Raw genomic sequence first — 24049 nt, 5'->3', positions numbered from 1 at the left:
ACGATCGCTGTTTAGTTTTTCATTGCCACACTTATTATGTTGAAATTTGTTCAAACTTTTGGCACTGTTGAACAAAGTTTTCATTTTCGGCACTGTTGAACAGTTTTCATTTTCGACACTGTTGTACTTGGGCACTGTTGTACTGCCCCGCGTCAACCTAACACGCCAGGATTCAGCTAAGCAGCTTCCAGTGTTCACATCCCGGAAAACAAGTGTTGAAGACAAAGAAAGGAGTCGTTTTTATTAGCCGTACTTCTTCCAAAATACCTTGAGGCCTTGCTTCCGTGGTGTTATATATGTCATCCATTTTGCCTTAGCCGGTCCCTACATTGAGTTGAGCAGCAGATGACACTGCGGGACCCCTTCAATTGCCACTGAGTGTTGAAGAATCGCATATTTGTTCATTTTTGTCCCTCTTCATCATGAGTGTGCTTCAACATTCAGCACTGATCCTGACATGCGCTGGTTTTCTACACGTGTATCGAATGGATGTTCCGAAACATGTGATGGGGCAGTGCTTTTAACCAACAAGAATTATGTTTGCTTGCTTCAAACTGGACATCCTAATAGCTCCACTCACGAAGTAGTGATTTTGATTGAAAAAAGCATGCACTTCTTCACTAAATGCTTATTTGTTTCATTTTTTTTGCAGCCACACACATGAAATATGGCCAAGTGCAAACCAGCTGCCTTCATCCGAGAAGTTACCGCACTCGTTACCTTTCTATATGAAGGTTGCGGTTTTCAGGATGAAGGATGTTACCTATCGACCAGTCACAGAACAGAGGTGCAATGAAAATTTCTTTCAAACTACCACCCTAACTCTTCCGTATATTTCTTTTAAAAACCAACGAAAAATTACATTAAGCGACATCAGGCAAATTAAAATTTCATTTAAATTTAACTCGGGTCTTCTTTTAAAAACTCCGAGTTAATTGGATAAAGATTTTGTAAACAATGGCTGAAATGAAATGGAAAATTTTTGAAGCAGAAACAAAACCAAAACTCCTTAATTCTGTTTTGATTTTCTCCCTTTTTTCCGTTGTTTTTTTTTCCAGGCGGTGAGAGTGGGTTCCCTTAGATAAAAATCTCCAGATTGAAGTCATTATGGCTAAAGTAACGTTGAAAATGCAGTTAAATTAGACAAGAAGTTCAATTCTCTCTATCATTTTGTGGTGTAAATTAGTCTGAAAAACGGAAAAATTCAGAATCCGAATCACAACAAATAGGGTTTAAATCTGATACCAATCATAGCCCCTCCGAGCTTTCTAATTTTTAAAGGCAATCATAATTGGGCGAAAATACATCCTGCACTATAGTTCCTTCCAGCCACTATCAGAAAAATGGTGAAAACGAAAAGGAAATTGATAAATTGCTAATTTAGGTCCCTTTAATCAGTTGTGTTTAGCTCCTAAGAAAAATCAAGAAAAAAGTTTTTGAAAAACGCCCAAGGAAAACTGAAAAACAAAAACTTGATGCTCTCAGATAGATAAAAGCTTTCAATAAATAGTCAAAAAAAATCGGAAAAGTGTCAACGAACTAAAAAAAACTGAAAGAAAATTATAATTCAGCAAAGATAGCCAGTTGCTGTGCAAGAAGCAAAAAATGTTCGGTCCATATTCATAAATAAATATCTGAAAAATTTTCCCATCTTTCATTACGAGGCCAATCTGTGCACGGGATAGTCGGATGAAATGGTGTCCGTAGGTCTCTGGAATCCAGATAAAAGTCTTTAAACATGTTAAAATTTTGTCAAATCAACAAAAAAACAGTAACAAAAGAAAAACAAAAGGTTTTTTTCAGCATTGTGAACATTTTATCAAATTTAATAATCGCAACTGAAAGGGCTTTAGTATGATATATCACTGAACTGATTCTGATGACTATTTTTGGTACCTGATTTTGCGGGAATAAAAAACAAAAAACACTCAACCGCATCCAAACAAAATATTGCTCCAAATTTTCAAGGGTCGTGCCGTAACATCACGCTTATGCACTTTCAATTTTAAAAATCTTTGAACCAACTTTTTTTAATGGAAAATCGTATTTGAAAAGCGTTATTTGCCTCCATTGTAGCAATTTAATTTGAACGGAACTCACAAAGAAAGAACACAGTAAACATACACCTACACTTAGAAGAGTAAATGAATGCAAGGAAACAAAAAAAACCTTTTCTTTTTGGAAAACTTCAAGTTTTGAATTTCAGACATATATGGCTCTTTTTTGAATTTGAAGAATAATTTATATTTACACTTTTTTAATGACATTAGCTCAAGTTAGGCAAACTGGATCAATTACTATTGTGAAATCTGAAATTTAACTTTTGAAATTAGAAATCTAGTGTGGTTTTTGTGAACTTTACGCTTGTGCTGTTCGATAGTTAAGTGTGCTTTACATTCAGTAAAAGAAACGAAATGAACTTAGAATCACAGAACATCAAGCCACGAAAAATCAAATTTAAGCGTGAAAAACTTTAAGACTTTTCATGCAAAAAACCAAAACAGCAAATTTTTTAATGTCAAAAAACTTACATATGCAAAATCTCTTGATTTCCAAAAAATCTAGCATTCAACATGCACCTTCGAGGCATCATACAGATTTATGCACGGTAAAAGTACTTATAAATAAAATATACTATAAAAACTAAAATAAACTCAACCGTAGAATGAAGAGGGGCATCTAAAACGATTTTTATTTCGTAGATCATCATGATTTGAGGCCACATTTGAAACCCTTGAGAAGAACTTAACACTACCCTACCAGAGCTGAACGTTTCAAACCTAACTTCATTTTTTTCAAAATCTAACTTCTTTAAAAACTGTTTTAAAACTAAATTTATTGAAAACTTTCACTAAATATTAAAAAAACATCTGGTAAATTGAAAAACGCAACAAATTTAAATTGAATTTCCTATTTAAATTGAATTTACATTTAAAATTAGAAAATTTATATTGAAAAAATCCTATAAAACGTGATATCTCGATAATCAGAAAGATTTGAGCACTCGAAGTTGAAAGATAGATGTGCATCTCCTGATAGTACTGAGAAAGCACCCCAAATTGATGATCTTTGGGGGTCAGAGGACAAACACATCCTGAGGTGAAGGTACCTTGACGGCACCCCACCAAAGTATTGAGATTTTCAAACTTAGAGAGGTTTTTCTAAATCTTTCTGAAGCATTGCAATATATGATGTAGCTGAAACATAAAGAAATTGTTTCGTTAAACATGCAAAAGAAAGAACACAGTAAACATACACCTACACTTAGAAGAGTAAATGCATGCAAGGAAACAAAAAAAAAAACTTTTTTTTTCTTTTTGGAAAATTTCAAGTTTTGAATTCCAGACATATATGGCTCTTTTTTGAATTTGAAGAATATTTTATGATTTACACTTTTTAATGACATTAGCTCAAGTTAGGCAAACTGGATCATTTACTATTGTGAAATCTGAAATTTAACTTTTGAAATTAGAAATTTAGTAGGGTTTTTGTGAACTTTACGCTTGTGCTGTTCGATAGTTAAGTTTGCTTTACATTCAGTAAAAGAAATGAAATGAACTTAGAAACATAGAAACTTTAGCCATGAAAATCAAATTTAAGCGTGAAAAATTTTAAGACTTTTCCTTCAAAAAACCAAAATAGCAAATTTTTTTATGTCAAAAACTTAATGCAAAAACCTGTTGATTTTTAAAAGTCTAGCATTTAACATGCACCCGCGGGGCTTCATACAGATTGATGAATGTTAAAGTTACTAATAATTAAAATATATTATTAAAACAACGAAATTAAACTCAAGCGTAGGAATGAAGAGGAGCAGCTAAAACGATTTTTACTTCATAGATCGTCATGATTTGAGGCCAGGTTTGTAACCCTTAAGAACACTAACACTGCCCTACCAGAAGTGATGGTTTCAAACCTAGCTTCAAATTTATAAAATCTATCTTTTTTTATATTGAATAATTTTATTGAAAAAATCCTATAAAAAGTGATATCTCAATAATCAGAAAGATTTGAACACTCGAAGTTGAAATATAGATGTCCATTCCCTGATACTACTGAAAAAGCACCCCAAATTGATGTTCGCAATATCATTTTGTGTGAAATTTTTTAACATAAGTTATTGAAAATGTCATAACTTGGACACTAACACGGTTGAGGGAGTAATAACTGAGGGCAACATATTCAAAGCCTGAGAATACCTGATAGCACATCACTATAGTGTCGAGAATTTTGCAATTTGCAAAGTATCGGCCCAGTAAAAATCACAAAAATCGCCATATATTCAAAACTTGATACCACCTCATCAGAGGTTAGTTAAATGTATTTCGTGAAATAAACTTTGAAACAAAAAACTCAAAACTCGAGAAGATCAAAATAGGGTCTTCTTAAACATATGTCAAGAGGCACGTCCGTTCAATGGACAAAAGACATAAATAGCTGAGAATAGATGGATGAATTTGACACTACTCAACACTGCGATGCCTATATCCTCCCCTCTAATGTGTTATGACAGCTACAGCCTTAAACTCGGGCCTTACCATTGCCAAAAAAACTTAAGCATTGCGATATACGATAGCTGAAATGTGTTAAGATTCTTTCGCTAAACGTGCAAGAATAATACGTTGAATCAGCTTAAACATCGGGAATGCGAAGCCCGCATTTAAACATTAATAGATGTTTATAGCTATATCAATGTGCATAGCCGCTCAACAATGCTTGCTAAACTCCCATAAAATTGTACATAGTGGCATCTCAACAACAAAATATTGGCAATTAATAGTCAACAAATTGATCAAATGGAGAATGAGCTATTTCAGAATTACAATACCCTTGATATAGCAAGTTTAAAAACTAAGTTTCAATTTTGAAACTTTAAGTATTAAACATTTTTTGCGCCTTTTGCACTTCGGTTTTTGAATAGCGTAACATGCCTGCTTTTAACCAACTGAGCTTGAAGTGTACTTAAAAAGCCAATTCATAGCGATAAATTAAAACTTTGAGCGAGAAAATTTCCTGAATACAAAATTGCCAAGAGACAGCTGGTACGGAGTTAATGCATGCAAGTAGTAATCAGAAAAAAAAAACTTAAGCTTTCGAATTGCACTGAAACATTAAATCGCCTTGGAGCTCTTTAATTTTCTGCAAAAAAATTATGATTGACACTTTTTTGACAAATTAATTCAATTTGAGAAAACTGGATCAGCAGGTAGTCTTTATTCCGCTGCGAAGTCTCGAAAATTAAAATCCATTTTCGAACCTTGAAGTCGATAAAGTTTTTGTGACCTTCACACTTTTGCTACTGATAGCAAATTTTGCTTTTCTTGTAACAAAGGAAATGAACTAAACTCAGGTAATCAAAAGTCAAATCGCGAGACATCAAAAGTGATCGTAAACAAATTAAGATTTTTCCCCGAAAAAAAAACCACCACGAGCATTATAAGAAACTTCACTACGTTCATCCATTCTTAAAAAAACTGATCAACCTTGACAAGCGAAAATTAACTTTGTTCATTAACACGTACATACTAAGTAACACTGGCTCTTTTCCACTCCACTATATTTGAATTTCAATATTGAAAACTTCTTTACCATTGTCAAAATGCAATGGCATGTTTAACAAACTAAAAAAAGTGATCTGATTTGTTCTTCTTACGTTGCATCGTAACATCACGCATTTAGCCATAGCACATAACAACTAAATAATTAGAAAAGAGACCACTAAGTTCTTACCCTCTTCTTCAGCAATAAGCCTTAAACGCTGTTCCAGTACAATCTGAGCGCGATTTCCAACTTCGAACATTCTGAATGCCAATTGATTGGCAACTCATTTGGATTGCCTATCCACTGATTAAATCTAGCTTCTCTTTTTTTGTTTTTTCTCTTGAAAATGCGACTCAAAAATATAGAAGAATATTTTTATTTTACAATCGTACACTCTTGCTTTAATGGCAATTTATTTACATATTTACAAGTATACACGCCTCAATTTAATGATGGTTTTAGTTTCCATTGATATTCCATTAATGATTTACAAGCTGTCAAGTTATAATTTTTTACAATTGATGTTTATACCCTGACAGGAAACTGTTTTTTAAAATTTTTTAAAATTTACCAGGACAATTTTCTTTAAAAAGAGCACATTACTCAGGTATACACAATGCAACTAATGGCTTAAATTTGCGGTTGCATTGAGTAAAGAAAATCAATTAGCATGACGATAACACATTTTTGGGAAAATTAGACATGGCTCATGATGAAATGAAAAAGATGATATCAAGTGCATCTGGTTGAGATTAACCCATTTTGAGATTTGATTTTTTACGGATCTCTTAAGCAATCCCCCCCCACACACAAAAACTTCATTTTTGAAAATAGGACAGCTGTTTGATTCATGCTATGCGCTCATATCTCATGTTCGGAGCCACCCCCCATATACTATCCTCTGCAAGATGAGATCGGGTAAATTAGCTATAGCTCACGCTTTTAATTTATCGGTTTCCTCACGTAGCAGCTTGATTGACAACTCGGCACAGCTAATTAGGTCTAACATTTATCAGGTCTAAATATAACTAGATTTTTGGTAGTGATGGTTCATTTCATTACTAGATATCATAAAGAGGGCGAGATTGATCACTAGATCCGGTTAGTTAAGTCAAGTATGTATGTTTATTTCTTCTTGCCGCCCTTGCTTCCGGGTCTCTTTCCAGGGGCGACAGTAGACTGGGTCTCCTCGATCGACTGTAGCTTCTGGTTCATCACTTCGTCATTATTCTTTATGTTCTCCTCCAGGGCACTCTTCATCTCTTTCAAGTGTTTGTCCAACTCCTCCTGTATTATATTCTTCAACTCCTTCATCGCCGGCGTCTCATCCTGGTCAATAGAAGAAAAACACAAAATAACACTGCCTAAAATTTAATTTGACACGGCGGCGAAGCAGAGCTTCGCACCACTTTCTAGGCAAAAAAGCCAATATTCGAAAAAAAAATAAGACTTAAATGACTCGATGCACAATTTTAATTAAATTATTCAAATATTTATGGTTTATAAAAAGATTGTTTAAATTGAATTTACAATTAAAATTAGAAAATTTATATTGAAAAAATCCTATAAAACGTGATATCTCGATAATCAGAAAGATTTGAGCACTCGAAGTTGAAAGATAGATGTGCATCTCCTGATAGTACTGAGAAAGCACACCAAATTGATGATCTTTGGGGGTCAGAGGACAAACACATCCTGAGGTGAAGGTACCTTGACGGCACCCCACCAAAGTATTGAGATTTTCAAACTTAGGGAGGTTTTTCTAAATCTTTCTGAAGCATTGCAATATATGATGTAGCTGAAACATCGTTAAACATGCGAAAGAAAGAACACAGTAAACATACACCTACACTTAGAAGAGTAAATGCATGCAGGGAAACAAAAAAAAATCTTTTTTTTTCTTTTTGGAAAATTTCAAGTTTTGAATTCCAGACATATATGGCTCTTTTTTGAATTTGAAGAATATTTTATGATTTACACTTTTTAATGACATTAGCTCAAGTTAGGCAAACTGGATCATTTACTTTTGTGAAATCTGAAATTTAACTTTTGAAATTAGAAATTTAGTAGGGTTTTTGTGAACTTTACGCTTGTGCTGTTCGATAGTTAAGTTTGCTTTACATTCAGTAAAAGAAATGAAATGAACTTAGAAACATAGAAACTTTAGCCATGAAAATCAAATTTAAGCGTGAAAAATTTCAAGACTTTTCCTTCAAAAAACCAAAATAGCAAATTTTTTTATGTCAAAAACTTAATGCAAAAACCTGTTGATTTTTAAAAGTCTAGCATTTAACATGCACCCGCGGGGCTTCATACAGATTGATGAATGTTAAAGTTACTAATAATTAAAATATATTATTAAAACAACGAAATTAAACTCAAGCGTAGGAATGAAGAGGAGCAGCTAAAACGATTTTTACTTCATAGATCGTCATGATTTGAGGCCAGATTTGTAACCCTTAAGAACACTAACACTGCCCTACCAGAGGTGATGGTTTCAAACCTAGCTTCAAATTTATAAAATCTATCTTTTTTATATTGAATAATTTTATTGAAAAAATCCTATAAAAAGTGATATCTCAATAATCAGAAAGATTTGAACACTCGAAGTTGAAATATAGATGTCCATTCCCTGATACTACGGAAAAAGCACCCCAAATTGATGTTCGCAATATCATTTTGTGTGAAATTGTTTAACATAAGTTATTGAAAATGTCATAACTTGGACACTAACACGGTTGAGGGAGTAATAACTGAGGGCAACATATTCAAAGCCTGAGAATACCTGATAGCACATCACTATAGTGTCGAGAATTTTGCAATTTGCAAAGTATCGGCCCAGTAAAAATCACAAAAATCGCCATATATTCAAAACTTGATACCACCTCATCAGAGGTTAGTTAAATGTATTTCGTGAAATAAACTTTGAAACAAAAAACTCAAAACTCGAGAAGATCAAAATAGGGTCTTCTTAAACATATGTCAAGAGGCACGTCCGTTCAATGGACAAAAGACATAAATAGCTGAGAATAGATGGATGAATTTGACACTACTCAACACTGCGATGCCTATATCCTCCCCTCTAATGTGTTATGACAGCTACAGCCTTAAACTCGGGCCTTACCATTGCCAAAAAAACTTAAGCATTGCGATATACGATAGCTGAAATGTGTTAAGATTCTTTCGCTAAACGTGCAAGAATAATACGTTGAATCAGCTTAAACATCGGGAATGCGAAGCCCGCATTTAAACATTAATAGATGTTTATAGCTATATCAATGTGCATAGCCGCTCAACAATGCTTGCTAAACTCCCATAAAATTGTACATAGTGGCATCTCAACAACAAAATATTGGCAATTAATAGTCAACAAATTGATCAAATGGAGAATGAGCTATTTCAGAATTACAATACCCTTGATATAGCAAGTTTAAAAACTAAGTTTCAATTTTGAAACTTTAAGTATTAAACATTTTTTGCGCCTTTTGCACTTCGGTTTTTGATCAGCGTAACATGCCTGCTTTTAACCAACTAAGCTTGAAGTGTACTTAAAAAGCCAATTCATAGCGATAAATTAAAACTTTGAGCGAGAAAATTTCCTGAATACAAAATTGCGAAGAGACAGCTGGTACGGAGTTAATGCATGCAAGTAGTAATCAGAAAAAAAAAACTTAAGCTTTCGAATTGCACTGAAACATTAAATCGCCTTGGAGCTCTTTAATTTTCTGCAAAAAAATTATGATTGACACTTTTTTGACAAATTAATTCAATTTGAGAAAACTGGATCAGCAGGTAGTCTTTATTCCGCTGCGAAGTCTCGAAAATTAAAATCCATTTTCGAACCTTGAAGTCGATTAAGTTTTTGTGACCTTTACACTTTTGCTACTGATAGGAAATTTTGCTTTCCTTGTAACAAAGGAAATGAACTAAACACAGGTAATCAAAAGTCAAATCGCGAGACATCAAAAGTGATCGTAAACAAATTAAGACTTTTCCCCGAAAAAAAAACCACCACGAGCATTATAAGAAACTTCACTACGATCATCCATTCTTAAAAAAACTGATCAACCTTGACAAGTGAAAATTAACTTTGTTCATTAACACGTACATACTAAGTAACACTGGCTCTTTTCCACTCCACTATATTTGAATTTCAATATTGAAAACTTCTTTACCATTGTCAAAATGCAATGGCATGTTTAACAAACTAAAAAATGTGATCTGATTTGTTCTTCTTACGTTGCATCGTAACATCACGCATTTAGCCATAGCACATAACAACTAAATAATTAGAAAAGAGCCCACTAAGTTCTTACCCTCTTCTTCAGCAATAAGCCTTAAACACTGTTCCAGTACATTCTGAGCGCGATTTCCAACTTCGAACATTCTGAATGCCAATTGATTGGCAACTCATTTGGATTGCCTATTCACTGATTAAATCTAGCTTCTCTTTTTTTGTTTTTTCTCTTGAAAATGCGACTCAAAAATATAGAAGAATATTTTTATTTTACAATCGTACACTCTTGCTTTAATGGCAATTTATTTACATATTTACAAGTATACACGCCTCAATTTAATGATGGTTTTAGTTTCCATTGATATTCCATTAATGATTTACAAGCTGTCAAGTTATATTTTTTTACAATTGATGTTTATACCCTGACAGGAAACTGTTTTTTAAAATTTTTTAAAATTTACCAGGACAACTTTCTTTAAAAAGAGCACATTACTCAGGTATACAGAATGCAACTAATGGCTTAAATTTGCGGTTGCATTGAGTAAAGAAAATCAATTAGCACGACGAACACATTTTTGGGAAAATTAGACATGGCTCATGATGAAATGAAAAAGATGATATCAAGTGCATCTGGTTGAGATTAACCCATTTTGAGATTTGATTTTTTACGGATCTCTTAAGCAATCCCCCCCACACAAAAAACTTCATTTTTGAAAATAGGACAGCTGTTTGATTCATGCTATGCGCTCATATCTCATGTTCGGAGCCACCCCCTATATACTATCCTCTGCAAGATGAGTTCGGGTAAATTAGCTATAGCTCACGCTTTTAATTTATCGGTTTCCTCACGTAGCAGCTTGATTGACAACTCGGCACAGCTAATTAGGTCTAACATTTATCAGGTCTAAATGGGTGCCGGACATCAAGCCGACGGGACTTCAAGCCGAATCGTAAAATTAGGGACTTCAAGCCGAATAGTTCCTTATAAACTAGTGAAATATGATTAATTTGAAAACCATTTTGAAGAAATTCCGAATTTCATGATCTTTCTTCACAAGTTATTGGCGTTTTCATAAAATTTAAGCCTTCAAATGATGTTTCGGAAAGTTGGAAAGTAAAACATGGTTGAAGGCATTTTTCAAGTTTATAATTTATGCATTTCAAAAACCGGCTGATGTTATTAACGGATGCCAATCACAAGCGGTGCATTGTCATGAATAACGTTTATTATGGGCTAAACTTGCCAAAATTTTTAAAAAAAATAACGTTTTACAGATGATAAAATAGTGTTTTGAGGTACTTGTAAAGTTTTAATTTCGGCTTGAAGTCCCTTCGGCTTGAAGTCCCGTCGGCTTGTTGTCCTAGACCCGGTCTAAATATAACTAGATTTTTGGTAGTGAGGGTTCATTTCATTACTAGATATCATAAAGAGGGCGAGATTGATCACTAGATCCGGTTAGTTAAGTCAAGTATGTATGTTTATTTCTTCTTGCCGCCCTTGCTTCCGGGTCTCTTTCCAGGGGCGACAGTAGACTGGGTCTCCTCGATCGACTGTAGCTTCTGGTTCATCACTTCGTCATTATTCTTTATGTTCTCCTCCAGGGAACTCTTCATCTCTTTCAAGTGTTTGTCCAACTCCTCCTGTATTATATTCTTCAACTCCTTCATCGCCGGCGTCTCATCCTGGTCAATAGAAGAAAAACACAAAATAACACTGCCTAAAACTTAATTTGACACGGCGACGAAGCAGAGCTTCGCACCACTTTCTAGGCAAAAAAGCCAATATTCGAAAAAAATAAGACTTAAATGACTTGATGCACAATTTTAATTAAATTATTCAAATATTTATGTTTTATAAAACGTTTTCGCATAGTTTTGTTATCAAATAATTGAGTCGAACAGGATTTAGAATAGGGTTACACCTTTTGTTCAAACAGCACCATATTAAATCTAATAAAATCTAAGCAAAATTTTTAAATCATTTTCATCAAAAATAAAAGTTTGTCGGCGTACCTCCTCCTCCTCTTCGTCCTCGTCTGCGATTTCAACGGTGATTCCAGTGGCTGCAGTGCCTGGCTTTGACTCCTGCTCTTCAGCGGACGCTTCACTCCCTGTGTCGTACAGACCTGTAATCCATTAACTTCAATAAGCAATGATTCGCTATGTATTACTAATTTTGAAAGCACTTAAATACTCACATTATTCTCAAAAAAAAGATGGAAGACTTGATTGATAGCATAAGATTAAACACAGAAGCGAAGCCCAGCTTCGCACCATTTGCGATACAAACAAACAAAGAAAAAACATGAGTCGGAGAAATTTTAGATGCTAAAAAAATAGGTAAACTTAAAGTTAGGTATGTCTCGATAAAAAAACAACTAGGGGCCCTGGTAAAGCTGGAGTTACGTACATGATATTGAACAAATTTACTATGCTGATGCGGCACGAAAAGCATTATTTCAAAAATTGCACTTTGCCTTAAACTTTCCTTGTTTCTCTACTAAGTGAGAAGAATAAGAAGAAATGTTGAGATAATCAATTTTCCCAAGAAGATATCATTTCTCTTATAAAAAAGTGAGGAGTCGCCGCTTCTGCATGAACAATTATCGCAACCTGTTCTTTCAAAGGAACTTTTAATCTCAGATTTGATCGCGTACATTATAAGAAAATTCAAAAAGTTTCTAAAAAAACGGTCAAAAGACTTTCCAAAATCCATAACGTTTTTCTGCAAAAAAACAGGTTATGGTCGCTTAAGAACAGAGAATTCCTCAAGCCGGGTTTTTCGATTGAACAAAACCTGAGAATTGGCCGGGTGGTTTTTGCGTGGAGCCAATAGTTTTCCAGAAAGCTACCAGCTTCAAAACTTCGACTTGTTTGAAGGCCATAAGTTTTTTTTCTTAAACAAACTGGGGATAGCCAATTATACAGAAGCGAAAAAAACTGAAGTTTTTGCAAAAAGCGAAAAAAATCCTAAACGAAAATGAAATTTCAACAAACGGATTGGTAAACATAAACAAACTTGAAAAGTGCGGAGCGGAGTGTAAAAATTGTATTTAGCTTGAAACAGCTCACAATTAGATCATTAAGCCGATGAAAAACAGGCCGAAAAAATTTGGGTAGAGGATTTTCTTGAGCGAAACAAAAAAAGCAAAGGAAATACGAAGCCAAGGAAAGTAAAATTATAAACTATAGGCGTAAATCAAACACAAAAAAGAACATTGACGAAAACGCGCGTAGAAAAAACCAATTTCAAGATGTTACAACTAAGCAGCGACCGACTATTTTAATTGAAACAGAATATTTCCCGTTTGAAAAAAAAACACGTCCTGGTCAGATTCGATCCCAGGACCTTGGTCGTCCCAAGCATGTTTGTTACCTCCAGGCTAATTTGTCCGAGACGCTACATGAATACAATATGAAACAAGGTAGAGATAATCCCTGTGGACAAAGTTGTTTACGGGAAAAAGAAGTCTAGTACCCGATTGCCAAACCCTTGCTTATCGCAAGGGTAAAAAAAACAATGTTTAATTTACCATTGAACTAAAAAATTGAACGGCCAGAACGTGGTGTTTTGATTTTTGAACGACAAGCGAAATAAAATTATGTCGCGAAACCCACAAGAACTCAAAGTTCTGACTTTTTGAATGAGGTTTCAATTAGAAAAAGCGAAGAACATAGGCAATCGATTTTAGGGACCATTTCAGAGATATTATATGAAACAAAAAACTAATCATAGATTCTGCAGTCAAATTACATTCCGCCACGGAAACCACAAATCCAAAAACATTAATAACAATAAAATTGAATGCAATTTTCAACTCAGAGATGAAGGTGAGCTTCGCAGCGCTTGCGATACAACAAATATAGAATGAAAGCACCATGACGCTCAAAATTGTGCAAAAAGAACTTAGATCACGGTTTTAATTGAAAGACGAAGTAGAAAAACAAAAAGATAGCCAACAGACAGTTGGAAAAAAGTCAATGAACCGAAACAAACCAAAAATTGAAAAAAAACTCCAATTATAGAGTTGTAAGCTAAAAATAAATAGCCTTAAAGATCTTTGAATTTCAAGAGCAATTATCAATTTATAATTGGCACTTTTGTGAAAAAATTGACCACAATTGAGAAATCTGGAATATTAAAAGTTTTTGAGGAAATCTAAAAATTGAAATCCACTTTCGAAACTAGAAATCGATCAAATTTTTTCGCGCCATTTAAGCTTTCATAATTGAAGAGTGCATTTAGCCTACCCTCTAGCAAATGAACTTGAATTAAACAAAAAAAGTGCAAATTTAACTAAGGGTATTCATATATGCATTTAAAAGTAAGAATGAGTTTTTGTTTTAAGAGCATTTTAAGACTTTTCCTGAAAAACAAACAGACAAAATCACCACAGCCTATATAAGAGATTGAACTACGTTCATCAACTCTTGAAAAAAATTGTATTCGATTCAAATTTGTATCCTCTCTCGAAAGTGTATTTCTTTCATGTTTAAATTAGTTAAGTTTTTTTAAAGAAATCTTATCGGGTTGACTTGTGGCATTAGAAAATTGATGCCAGAGATTAATCAATCTCAACGAAACTATCGGACATTTTAACGAAAAAAATCGGTAAATAAGCCGGTGGAATTCTATAATTATACATAGAATGCATCATGTTCTAGATATAGCATGTTCCAGTAGTAACTAGTTCCCAGTATTAAAATATGAACTTCCATGAAACTGAGCATGCCAGCAGCATATGATCATCATAAGTGATTCAACTGATTTTGTTGAACTAGTTTTAGCCCAAAAAAGTCTATAATCCGATTTTATTACGCTTGCTAATCGCAAGTGTAATAAAAATATTAAGAAAAAATTAACTCCTGCCTTAAACGAATTCCTAAATGATGATAGTTGTATTTGAAGTTCAAAAAGTCGAGCATGTCAACCTGCACATGAAAGTAACTAAACGTATTCCTTACAGATTTGCAAGAAAAGTTGCTAACGAGAAAAGTCTAGTTCCCGATTACAAGTAACTTGCGCTCGCATATTTTGGGTGTATTCTGATTATTACCTTTGTAATTGAAACTGACATCAAGCTGTAGTTTTGGCGTAAAAACGAATTTGTAGAGCTTGAAGTGCCGAAAGTAAGAATTGACGATATACTCTGATACCAATTTAGCTTCTTCAGGGCCAAATAGCTCGATTCCGAATGGGGGTCGCTTGACGCTGTGGCACAGAATTAGATCTTTCATGTACTTGTAGCATTGAGGAAGATTATTGAACGGTGTTTCAATTGCTGCCTCATGTATACTCTTGATAATGGAAAACAATGCAGAGGTTTGTTCCAAACTGAAATTAGACTGTTTCGAAAACTGCAGAGAATAGTAATACAAGTCCACTAAAACTGTTTCCGGTTTGTTCTCCTTGTAGTTTTCTAGATTGAACAGAGAAGCCAGGAAATCTTTGACCTCCACAACGCTTTCCCATTTAGAATTTATCTCCGAGAGATTCTCTACGGCTATGTCATTCCAGATGAGTACTTTCGCTTTCAAGTCTCGAGGCAGGCGCACATCTGTGACAACATTTCCGCGTCTAAAACCTTCCGAATCTGCAGTAGTTACGGTGGTAATGCCAGCAGCAGATTTTGGAGCCAGTGATCCCTGCGTCATAATGTTAACTATCTAAAAAATTCTACTTTATGCAGAATATTTTTTAAATCTAACCCAGATACAAGTTAAGGCCTCGGACACATAATAGAAATCCAAACAAGCTAATACAGTTTTACACAGAGACCAAGTTGCACTTCGCATAAGCAAGCCACGATAATACAGATAACGCTAAAGGAAACCGAGTATTTGCACACTTTCACAACTGAATTTAAAATTACCCCTAAAATACTTCATAAAAAAAATTGTCGATTTTGATTCGTCTTTTCTCTTCAGCCACTGTCGAAAAATTTAGTGCATGTTTTTTTTCTAAATTTTGCTCACCAGTTAAATTGTTCAACGGTTGATCCTGCCTTTAAAACTTTTTTTGACAGTTTTCAGATCTCATTACTTATAAATGGCTTTGGACAAACTAGTTCAAGTTATTTTTTGAATATTTACTTAAGCGAGTAACTTCCGTTTCCCTAAAACAAAAAAAAAACAAATTCAATTACATTGAGCCAGATTGGACAACATTGTGCCAAGGTGTCCCTCAGGGCAACACATCAAGACTTCTGAAATTTAATCTGTATAAAAACGACCTAAGCAAGCTATGATTCAGTCAATCAAAAAAATTAGTGTGCAGGCGACAGGCAATTGTTTTTGTAAAACCAATATGCAGATTTTGCAAAAAAAGAACTAAAAAACAGTTGCAAAGCGTTTCCACTTTTTTTCAATCATTCAATACCAATTAAACAGGGTTTCGAAAAAATTAATTGGGTGACCAATTAATTTGCCCATTTAATTGATTGCCACGTATGTTAATTGATTGGAACACACCAATTAATTGACCGAATCAATTGGGCAATCTTCACCCATTCTCGCGTGGGGGGTAGATAGCTCAAAAGGTACTTGAGACATGTTTTTAACCACATCAAAATTGGTATGAAATCATAAATCAGTGTCTTCAACGATAGTGGAACGCCAAAATTTACAATATCTGAGCTCAAAAATTACATTCAGAGTGAAAAAAGAATCAATAAAACTAAGGCGACTTGGGTCGCATAACGCGCCTTTTTTCTGTCCTAAATGAAAAAAAAGCAACTTTAATGTGCTGCGGAGAATAGTTTTTGATATTCAGATATAAGGCTAGAGCACCAACCCTGGTAAGTCGCTTTGCTCGATGGGGCCATACAAACAAAATTTTGCAAAAAAAAATAAAATTTCACTCGGTCAACTGATTGCGTGCTACGAACACATTAACCATGTACTTGCGTTTGCTGACGTCTTTTTGTAGCGTTTTACCGTTTTTGCTGGGGGGGGGGGGGGGGAGAGAGAGCTCAGTTGGTCATTACGGTGGAAGGGGGGGGGAGAGATTGCTCAATTGACCAATTAATGACCAACACAGAAGAAAAAATTACTATCACCCAAGGACAAGGTAGCGGTTGGACTTATTTGTTCAATTACATAAAAGTCATCACCCAGAATAGAAAACCCAGCCAGTCGGCGGTCAGCCTTTGGTTACAGATCACTTCTCATTCCCAGTCGAGAAATTATATGGATGGATTGAGTGGGTAGTACACGGTCTCAAACACTTCAGCTTCGTGGAAGATGAAATTACGAAAAAATACACGACTTGAAGCCGATATCACGACCAACGCTGAAAAAAAACACATGGCAGCTAAGGCGCAAAAGCAGAAGAGAAACAAATTGCAGTTTTGCTACCTGATCAATTTTTTCTGATTATTGATGGTTGGTCTAACGAGAGTACACATTTTTGGGAGTGTTTGCTTCTTATCATGAAACAAACGAGAAAGGTTATTCGACGAGAGTTGACAGATTTTTAGAGTTGAAGCCGTATTTCACCAATTTTCATAGCAATCAAAACCTGTTTGACTTCATAATCACAGCATGTGAAAATTCGGAACTTGAAAAACTGCAAACATATATGATTAAACTAAATTCTCGAAAGCGCTCCAAAGTACTTCAATTGATTTATCAGACGTGAGATCTCTTTTCTACCATGTTGAAATTTTCCTGCAACCAAAATGTACTTGTGCCAGACAGCAAACATAACTTTAAATCATACTTTGAGAATGCTGTTGTCAAACTCTTGTCTAGCTCAGACGATAACCTGGAAAACGATGAAAAAGAGGCCGCGGAAAAACTGAAGAAAAACAATCAGCGAGTCGAAGCGGTTGATAATGAGAAAGACGATTTTTCTCAAACAATAATCAAGAAGCGAAGACAGAGTATCCACACAGAATCTCGATATGTAATCTGCAAATATATTCTACCTACTGCAAATCTTGTGGAGAGATTTTTCAGTACTGCCGGTTATGTCTATTCATACTTGAGACAACCTATTTCGCCGTCAAACTTGAAATTCAACTTTTTCTCGAAGTTAACTACTACTACTACTACTACTACTACTAAAAGCCTTTATTCCCCATATAGGCGGCAGAAATACAAGTATAGAGAGTTGCAAAAAGTTCGAACAGACAGAGTTAATTAAAAAGAGCAACTGTCTAGACATCAAAGGAAATTGAAACTGAAATAAACATAACGTCGAAAGATCATAAAGTAGAGTTTCGCTCAAAACTTATAACCACGGCGGGCAATTGCATCCGAAGCGTCGATTAATAAACCTTGAAACAGGAAAAATATTGCTCGGGATGGCTGATGTTTTTCTGCGATTAGTTTCCAAAATTTGAATAATTTGATCATCTTTACTTCCGTTTTTTTGGGGGGGGGGGGGGGGGTGGGGGTTGTGTTTAATTTGTTGTTTTTTTTTGTTGTTGAAAATAACTCTAGATTTCAATTTTTTAACTAATATTCCGAAGTGTTTTATAGTAAAATCTGGATGCTCATCGCAGTATTTAAAAAATAGGCTAGGATAATCATCGGATAATCGACAATCATGCATTTTGAATATGGTCTGACAATAAATTCAAGGTTGTTCGGCTTCAGATTTTGCATGCAAAAAACGTCGAAAAGAATTGATTGCTCATTTTAATTAAATCTGTCTGTCCGAACTTTTTGCTACTAATTATATGAGCATTAAGATCTACAGGTTAAACAGCGACAATTGATAAAAAAAGGTACATGAGTTTTCAGGGTTGAAATCTGATATCGATAAGTTTAAAAAGAGTTCAAAGAGTTTTCTCTTTGCCCTGGCGGGTTTCTCCTGGCGAAGGTCAATCCCATATTTTGCTGACACGATGTTGGCATTGGAAGTTTTTTTTTATGACGCATAATAAATTATTCCAATGGAACTATTTACAAATTGCATATATAATTATTTACAGGAATAACATAAAAACATTAAATCATCATGGTAGTATCACGCACCTTAAGAACCACTGTAAGAAGGCCGGATATGGACAGCATAGACCATAGTGAAATGAACAGAAAGCAAGGTGTGCACAAAATGTGAGTTTAAGTACAAAATATAAACAGATAATTAAAGGTAAACTGGCCTATTTGAGTAAATAATAAACTTCTGAGAGCACGTCGCTATCTCCCAATGTCCCTAAGACAGACGCCGCGTTTCGAACTGGAATCGCAATGGAGATGCGTTGTTTCATGTAAAATGACTATTTTGGTTCTTGAGTAGTTTCGTTAAGTTTTCTACCCAAGATCTTGAGAAATTTGAGCGTTTGTGGACCGCATCCGCCTTGGATCTCGAAAGCAACTGGGGCGAAAATGTATCCTCGATTTATTAAGTCAGCGTATTTCGAGGTTTTACGTTTTTCGGCTTCAGAGGCAGCAGAGAAGTGAGATGCAGTGCCAGAGGACAGACGGCTTGGTGCCAGGGCGTCGACAACAGTGGCATCCCATATGAGTGACTGACCTCTCTCCCAAGGCACCAACGTGAGTCCACCTGGACGTTTCTGGTCTGCTGTGGACAGACCAGGAGGCTCGAGAACTGAAGGAATGTTGCTCGATCCTAAAGCTCGCTTCACTACATCGTTAACCATTGAGTGGCGCTGAAGCCTGCCGGCGCTTCTCCTGCACGAAAGGCCGTGGCCTCCAAAAGTGTCGACGTGCTCACCACAACGGCAGACGTGAGGCTCACACAGCTTTAGGCGCAAAGAACTTGACGGCAGGGCGGTGAGCCAAGCAGACTGTAGATTAACCTCGAAAGACTTAAGGCGAATGCGAGATTTATCGTCAGGTGCGTCGGTGATCAGATTATTAAGCCGGGTTCTGTATACGGGGTCAGACCAAGACTTCTGAAAGTTGCTCTCGGGGATAGTGGTGGAGCCAGAGAGCTCATACCATTGTGACAAGGCTCCTTCATACAAAGGGTCTGAGAAAGGCTTATTGAGGATTTCGGAACAAAATCGTGAAGAACTGCCAACAGACGAGAGATACCCGCATACGGCAAGAACAGACGCAGATCCTAATCCGAGACCACCTTAAGCTGCGGGAAGGGACGCTTGATTGCGGGCGTCAGTATCAAGTCTTATGTTGCAGATGCTCTCGAGGCTGGAGTAGAGGATGTCGTCGTATTTAGCTAAGAGTTCAGGGTAGTTGAAACACGGAGAGGAGCGAAGGATATATAACAACTTCGGGATAGAAAACGAACTCTTCAATAGAAAGAAATCATGATGAGCCTCGATGTTTTTCAGACGCAAACACATGCGCTCCAAATCAGTTATCTTGTCAGTTATCAGTCACTTTTGTGTCTCCGATGAGTTGCCTAAAAAATACAGCTCGCACTTGTCGGGACGGACCTCGAGACCTAACTTGGCACTTTCGAAGATGATCATCCGGAAGTCGCGCAGGAAGATGGTGTAATCTCCGCCTAAGTTACCATCGTCTAGATACCACAGGTTCAACTCTGATTCTACTTTGTGGGTGATTTCGTTCACAGTATCACAGAAAAATGGCGGTGCCTCACGGTCGCCTTGCTGACCACCTTCGTCTGAAGACAAAGCGGAATCACCGATGAAAAGATGTGATGCGGAGTCATAAGCTGCGTATGTATAAGGATAAAGACCTGGATAACGCTCGTGAATCAGAGATAAAAACTTGTTCCGCGAGATGGAATTGAACGCGTTCTTGAAATCTATTTTGAGAATGAACTTGCCGCTACTTTCATTATTGTCATGTATGTACATTCGCGTGGCATGGACTGCAGCCTCTGCTCCTCGAGGCGTGCCATAGCCTAGTTGACGGGCGCCGCATGACTCTTTTCTAGCAGTTGAGTAGGCGCGTCCACCACATTTGGAGGCCAATCTGCGGAAGACGTTTCCCACAGCAATGGAACGAGCTCCTCCAGTCTTCTTGCTCAGGGCGAACAGATTAGCTCCAAACACAAACGGGCGAATGAGAACCGGGACTTTTCCTGTCAGAACGATGTTGATAAAAGACGTGAGACTACTCAAGAAGGGCTGTGTGGCTTCTCCACGTTGACTGATCAGGTCTTTGAGAATCTGCGGAGTCACTCGATCAGGCCCAGCAGCAGAACCAGAAGGAAAAGACTGAATGGCTTCGGAGACACTGGAGACGCGGCAAACAACCGGAGACTCTGAAGAAGGGACTGGAATGGAGGAGACAGAATTGGAACGCGGGGGATGTTTTTTCCTCAGCTCGTCCACAACAGCAGGGTCAAGAGGAACCACCAATTCCTCATCTGAGGAGGCAACACGAATGGCGCCTTTGATGTCGGAGGCTTCTATCTTGACAGAGACGCGCTTGCTCAGCTCTTCAGACGGAGACTGCGTGGAAGGCTTAGGTTTCCTCGCTTTCTTTTGGTCGCGAGTGGCTGGGGCTTCTTCACCAGACTGGAAAGCACGAATCCGCTCATTGACCTTGGAAGCTAGTGACTGACTGTTATTATTATCCTTCTTGGTTACTGATAGGCAATTACCAATAAGAGTAAATAAACTGCACCAATGGGACAAAAGATCCGGCTGTGAACAGATTTTGTCAAAAACAGTAATAAAAGCACGGGCTAAGTTGTTCCGTGAGGCTTTAGGAACACGCTTGAGGCAGTCAAGTCTATCAGAACAAAAAGCACGCGAGAGTTTTATGCACTGTGGTTCGTTGACAGAACTTACTACGTCGTACTCTGAGGTACCATGGTTCCTGCATTTGCTCCCGTTGACTTTGTGCACTCGTACCAGTCCAGCTTGAGTGAGTTGGACATTCACCTTGCATACTTTACAACGTCTGAGGGGTACATCCGCTGCTTCACATGATCCGCATCGAAAAAACGTGAGATTGTTCGCTGCGTCCTCACTCTCGATGTTGACACATTTGCCGTGAAACCAGGAGTCGCAGGCATCGCAGCCAACCATGAAACCATGCTCGTCTGGATTTCCACAGAAGCAGGATGTTGGTCGCTGAGATCCGATGCGCCCACGGGATTGAGTTGTCCGTGTCGATGCCATATTGTGATATTCGTCAAGTCTTCAGCATGCCATCTGAAGTCTATTTAATAAGTTTATCACAACAATAAGGCTAGTTGTCCGGATAAAATTAGGCTAGTTGTCCGGACATTAGCAGTTGTCCGGATAAAATATGTCCCATATGTGGAAGTTTTGCAGACTTTCGGAACATCGAACAAAGTCCTGTGTGCAGCGCGACTGCCAGGTCTAGAAAAAGAAAAAATTACATAATCATCAATTTTGATATCGTTATTGTGTTGTAAGATGTTGCAGAATAAAACCAGATCCGAGTAGATGAGCTGATAGCAGATAGGTAAAAGTTTAATAGACGCAATAAAAATTTTGTATTCTTTTAATCCACAAATCCAGTTTATTGCTTTGCGTTTTACATTTTCCAGCTTTCGAAGAGAAACAATGTTTAGTTGCCATATGCATGAATTAAAAAGAAGAGTACTTCTGACACATGAAATGTAGAGTTGAACTTTTGTTATCATTGGAGTATAAGATGGGATGTTGCGTTTTAAACTGAAGAAGCAACGCAGAGCTTTACCAGATTTAAAGTCAACGTGTTCGGTCCAGGAGAGATTTGGTGTTACAAATAAGCCAAGGTGTTTAACAGAAGGTACACGTTCAATAACTAGACTGTTAAGAAAATACTCGTGTGGCGTGAGGCAAATAAGTTTTGTTTTATCTGGATGGAATATAAGACCATTTTCGACAAACCATTGATAAACATTATCAATATCATTTTGAAAATTGATCGAAGATGAAATTGAAACAAGTTTTAAATCATCAGCGAACAGATAGCAAATCGAAGAGAGAACTAGCTCTGGCATATCATTTATAAGTATTGAAAAAAAAATCGGGCCTAGAAAACTCCCTTGCGGAGCTCCACCAAGAACTTACTAACGCGTACATGTTGCTTGCGATCAGAAAATATGAACTAATAAGGTGAACAAATTTCTTGTCGAAGCAAAATTTTTCTAGTTTAAAAAGTAATCTGTTGTGTGAAATGCAACAGTCGCCTACTTAAGTCATTTATGAGGTTAAAGAAAAATAGGCCCTATAACCATTGGCTCAAGAGTCAGGGACACTATCTCTTGTGTTTTTCTACCTCGAACGGTCGGAGCCAATTCGGTTCACTTGCGACATGAGACTAAAACCTTTGTTACAGCTTAAAGGCCACTACCAAAATACCCCCCCACTCTAGAAAACAAAAAACGTCCCCATTTTTAGGTCTCAGAATATCTAAAACACGCAAACGCCGTTAAAAACAGGGTCGGAAAATTCCGTATGGTTACTTTTTATTAGACTGTGGAACTTTGATCCATTTCAGATGGATCAACCTAAGACTCTCGTTACCTCAACAAAACAATATAAAACACACTCAAGAAATTTAATTTGGGTACTCACATACCGACACCACTTTAGAATTTGAGTAACTAAATTAACAAGTAACTCTCGAATAACTGAGGAATTAAGTTTGACTAGAGGACTTTTAAATGAATAAGTTACCGTTTGAGAAATGAGTTTTGGGGCTGGAGACTTCGATTGTCCCCCTTGCCACCGAAGGTTCACTCTGGTCCAATACTGATTCGCTGTTTTCTGCACTCACGATCACCGTGTCTTCTGTTAAGAATGAGACAGCTCTGCTCTCGTATAAACTTATATCTGGAAATTGCAATTTCCCGCTGTTTTTTTTTACTACTTTCCCGAGATTGTAGTTCGGTTCTTCTGATCTTATTTTCTCATATTTTCAGTTGTCGCGAGAAACTTGAGCATGACATAATCAATTTGAACTTTTGAAAAATTCCGTTTTACCGCAAAATCATGTTTCTTGCGTTGCTCAAGGTCAAACTTCCAAATATACTCCCCAGACTCAAGATCGATGTCCTCTTCGCGTGTCGCCGTCTGCCAGTGAGTCCCAAGAATATTGAGTGTTGCTCAAGATACAGTGCCAGTGGTCATTTAAAGAAGTTCGCAGCAGATTTAAGTTTACCTACACCCCAAAATTCAAAACCATGCATAATTGTCACATTATCGCTAAACAGCAATCAAAATCTGCATACACCTGCAACTTAAGTTTCCGCTTTGCAAGCTAATGATTAAAATTTCTTTTGTTTGATCCAATCAGAAAATTATCATGCAGCATTTTGATTCATATAATAGATATAGCATTTTAATAACAATATTTTGGTCCATTAAAGTTTCTTTTCCGTGACCTCAGATTTCATCCGAGTTC

The 24049-nt window shown here is 36.5% G+C and overlaps 2 protein-coding genes across 3 annotated transcripts in view; one reads left to right on the top strand and one right to left on the bottom strand.

The window, feature by feature from the left end:
• Positions 1 to 24049, top strand: part of LOC134842708 (heterogeneous nuclear ribonucleoprotein K-like) — a 432138-nt gene that overhangs the window by 309989 nt on the left and 98100 nt on the right. The gene's annotated exons all lie outside the window — the stretch shown is intronic.
• Positions 10031 to 15458, bottom strand: LOC134842649 (cilia- and flagella-associated protein 119-like). Its single transcript, XM_063859089.1, has 3 exons — positions 14836 to 15458; positions 11792 to 11904; positions 10031 to 11461 (listed from the first exon to the last, which is right to left on the bottom strand). The coding sequence occupies exons 1-3, from the start codon at positions 15431 to 15433 to the stop codon at positions 11258 to 11260; spliced, it is 915 nt and encodes a 304-aa protein (XP_063715159.1). The 5' UTR covers positions 15434 to 15458; the 3' UTR covers positions 10031 to 11257.

Source organism: Symsagittifera roscoffensis, chromosome 3, assembly GCF_963678635.1.
Source record: "Symsagittifera roscoffensis chromosome 3, txSymRosc1.1, whole genome shotgun sequence".
Lineage (NCBI taxonomy): Eukaryota > Metazoa > Xenacoelomorpha > Acoela > Convolutidae > Symsagittifera > Symsagittifera roscoffensis.
This window is presented reverse-complemented; position numbering and strand designations above follow the sequence as displayed.

Excerpts from the sequence above, each read along its gene's own strand:
- LOC134842649 (XM_063859089.1), bottom strand. The coding sequence starts at position 15,433 with ATGACGCAGGGATCACTGGCTCCAAAATCTGCTGCTGGCATTACCACC. Across the intron at positions 11,905-14,835 it reads TGTCAGTTTCAATTACAAAG|GTCTGTACGACACAGGGAGT; the intron begins GTAATAATCAGA and ends AATGGATTACAG. Across the intron at positions 11,462-11,791 it reads AGGACGAAGAGGAGGAGGAG|GATGAGACGCCGGCGATGAA; the intron begins GTACGCCGACAA and ends TCTATTGACCAG.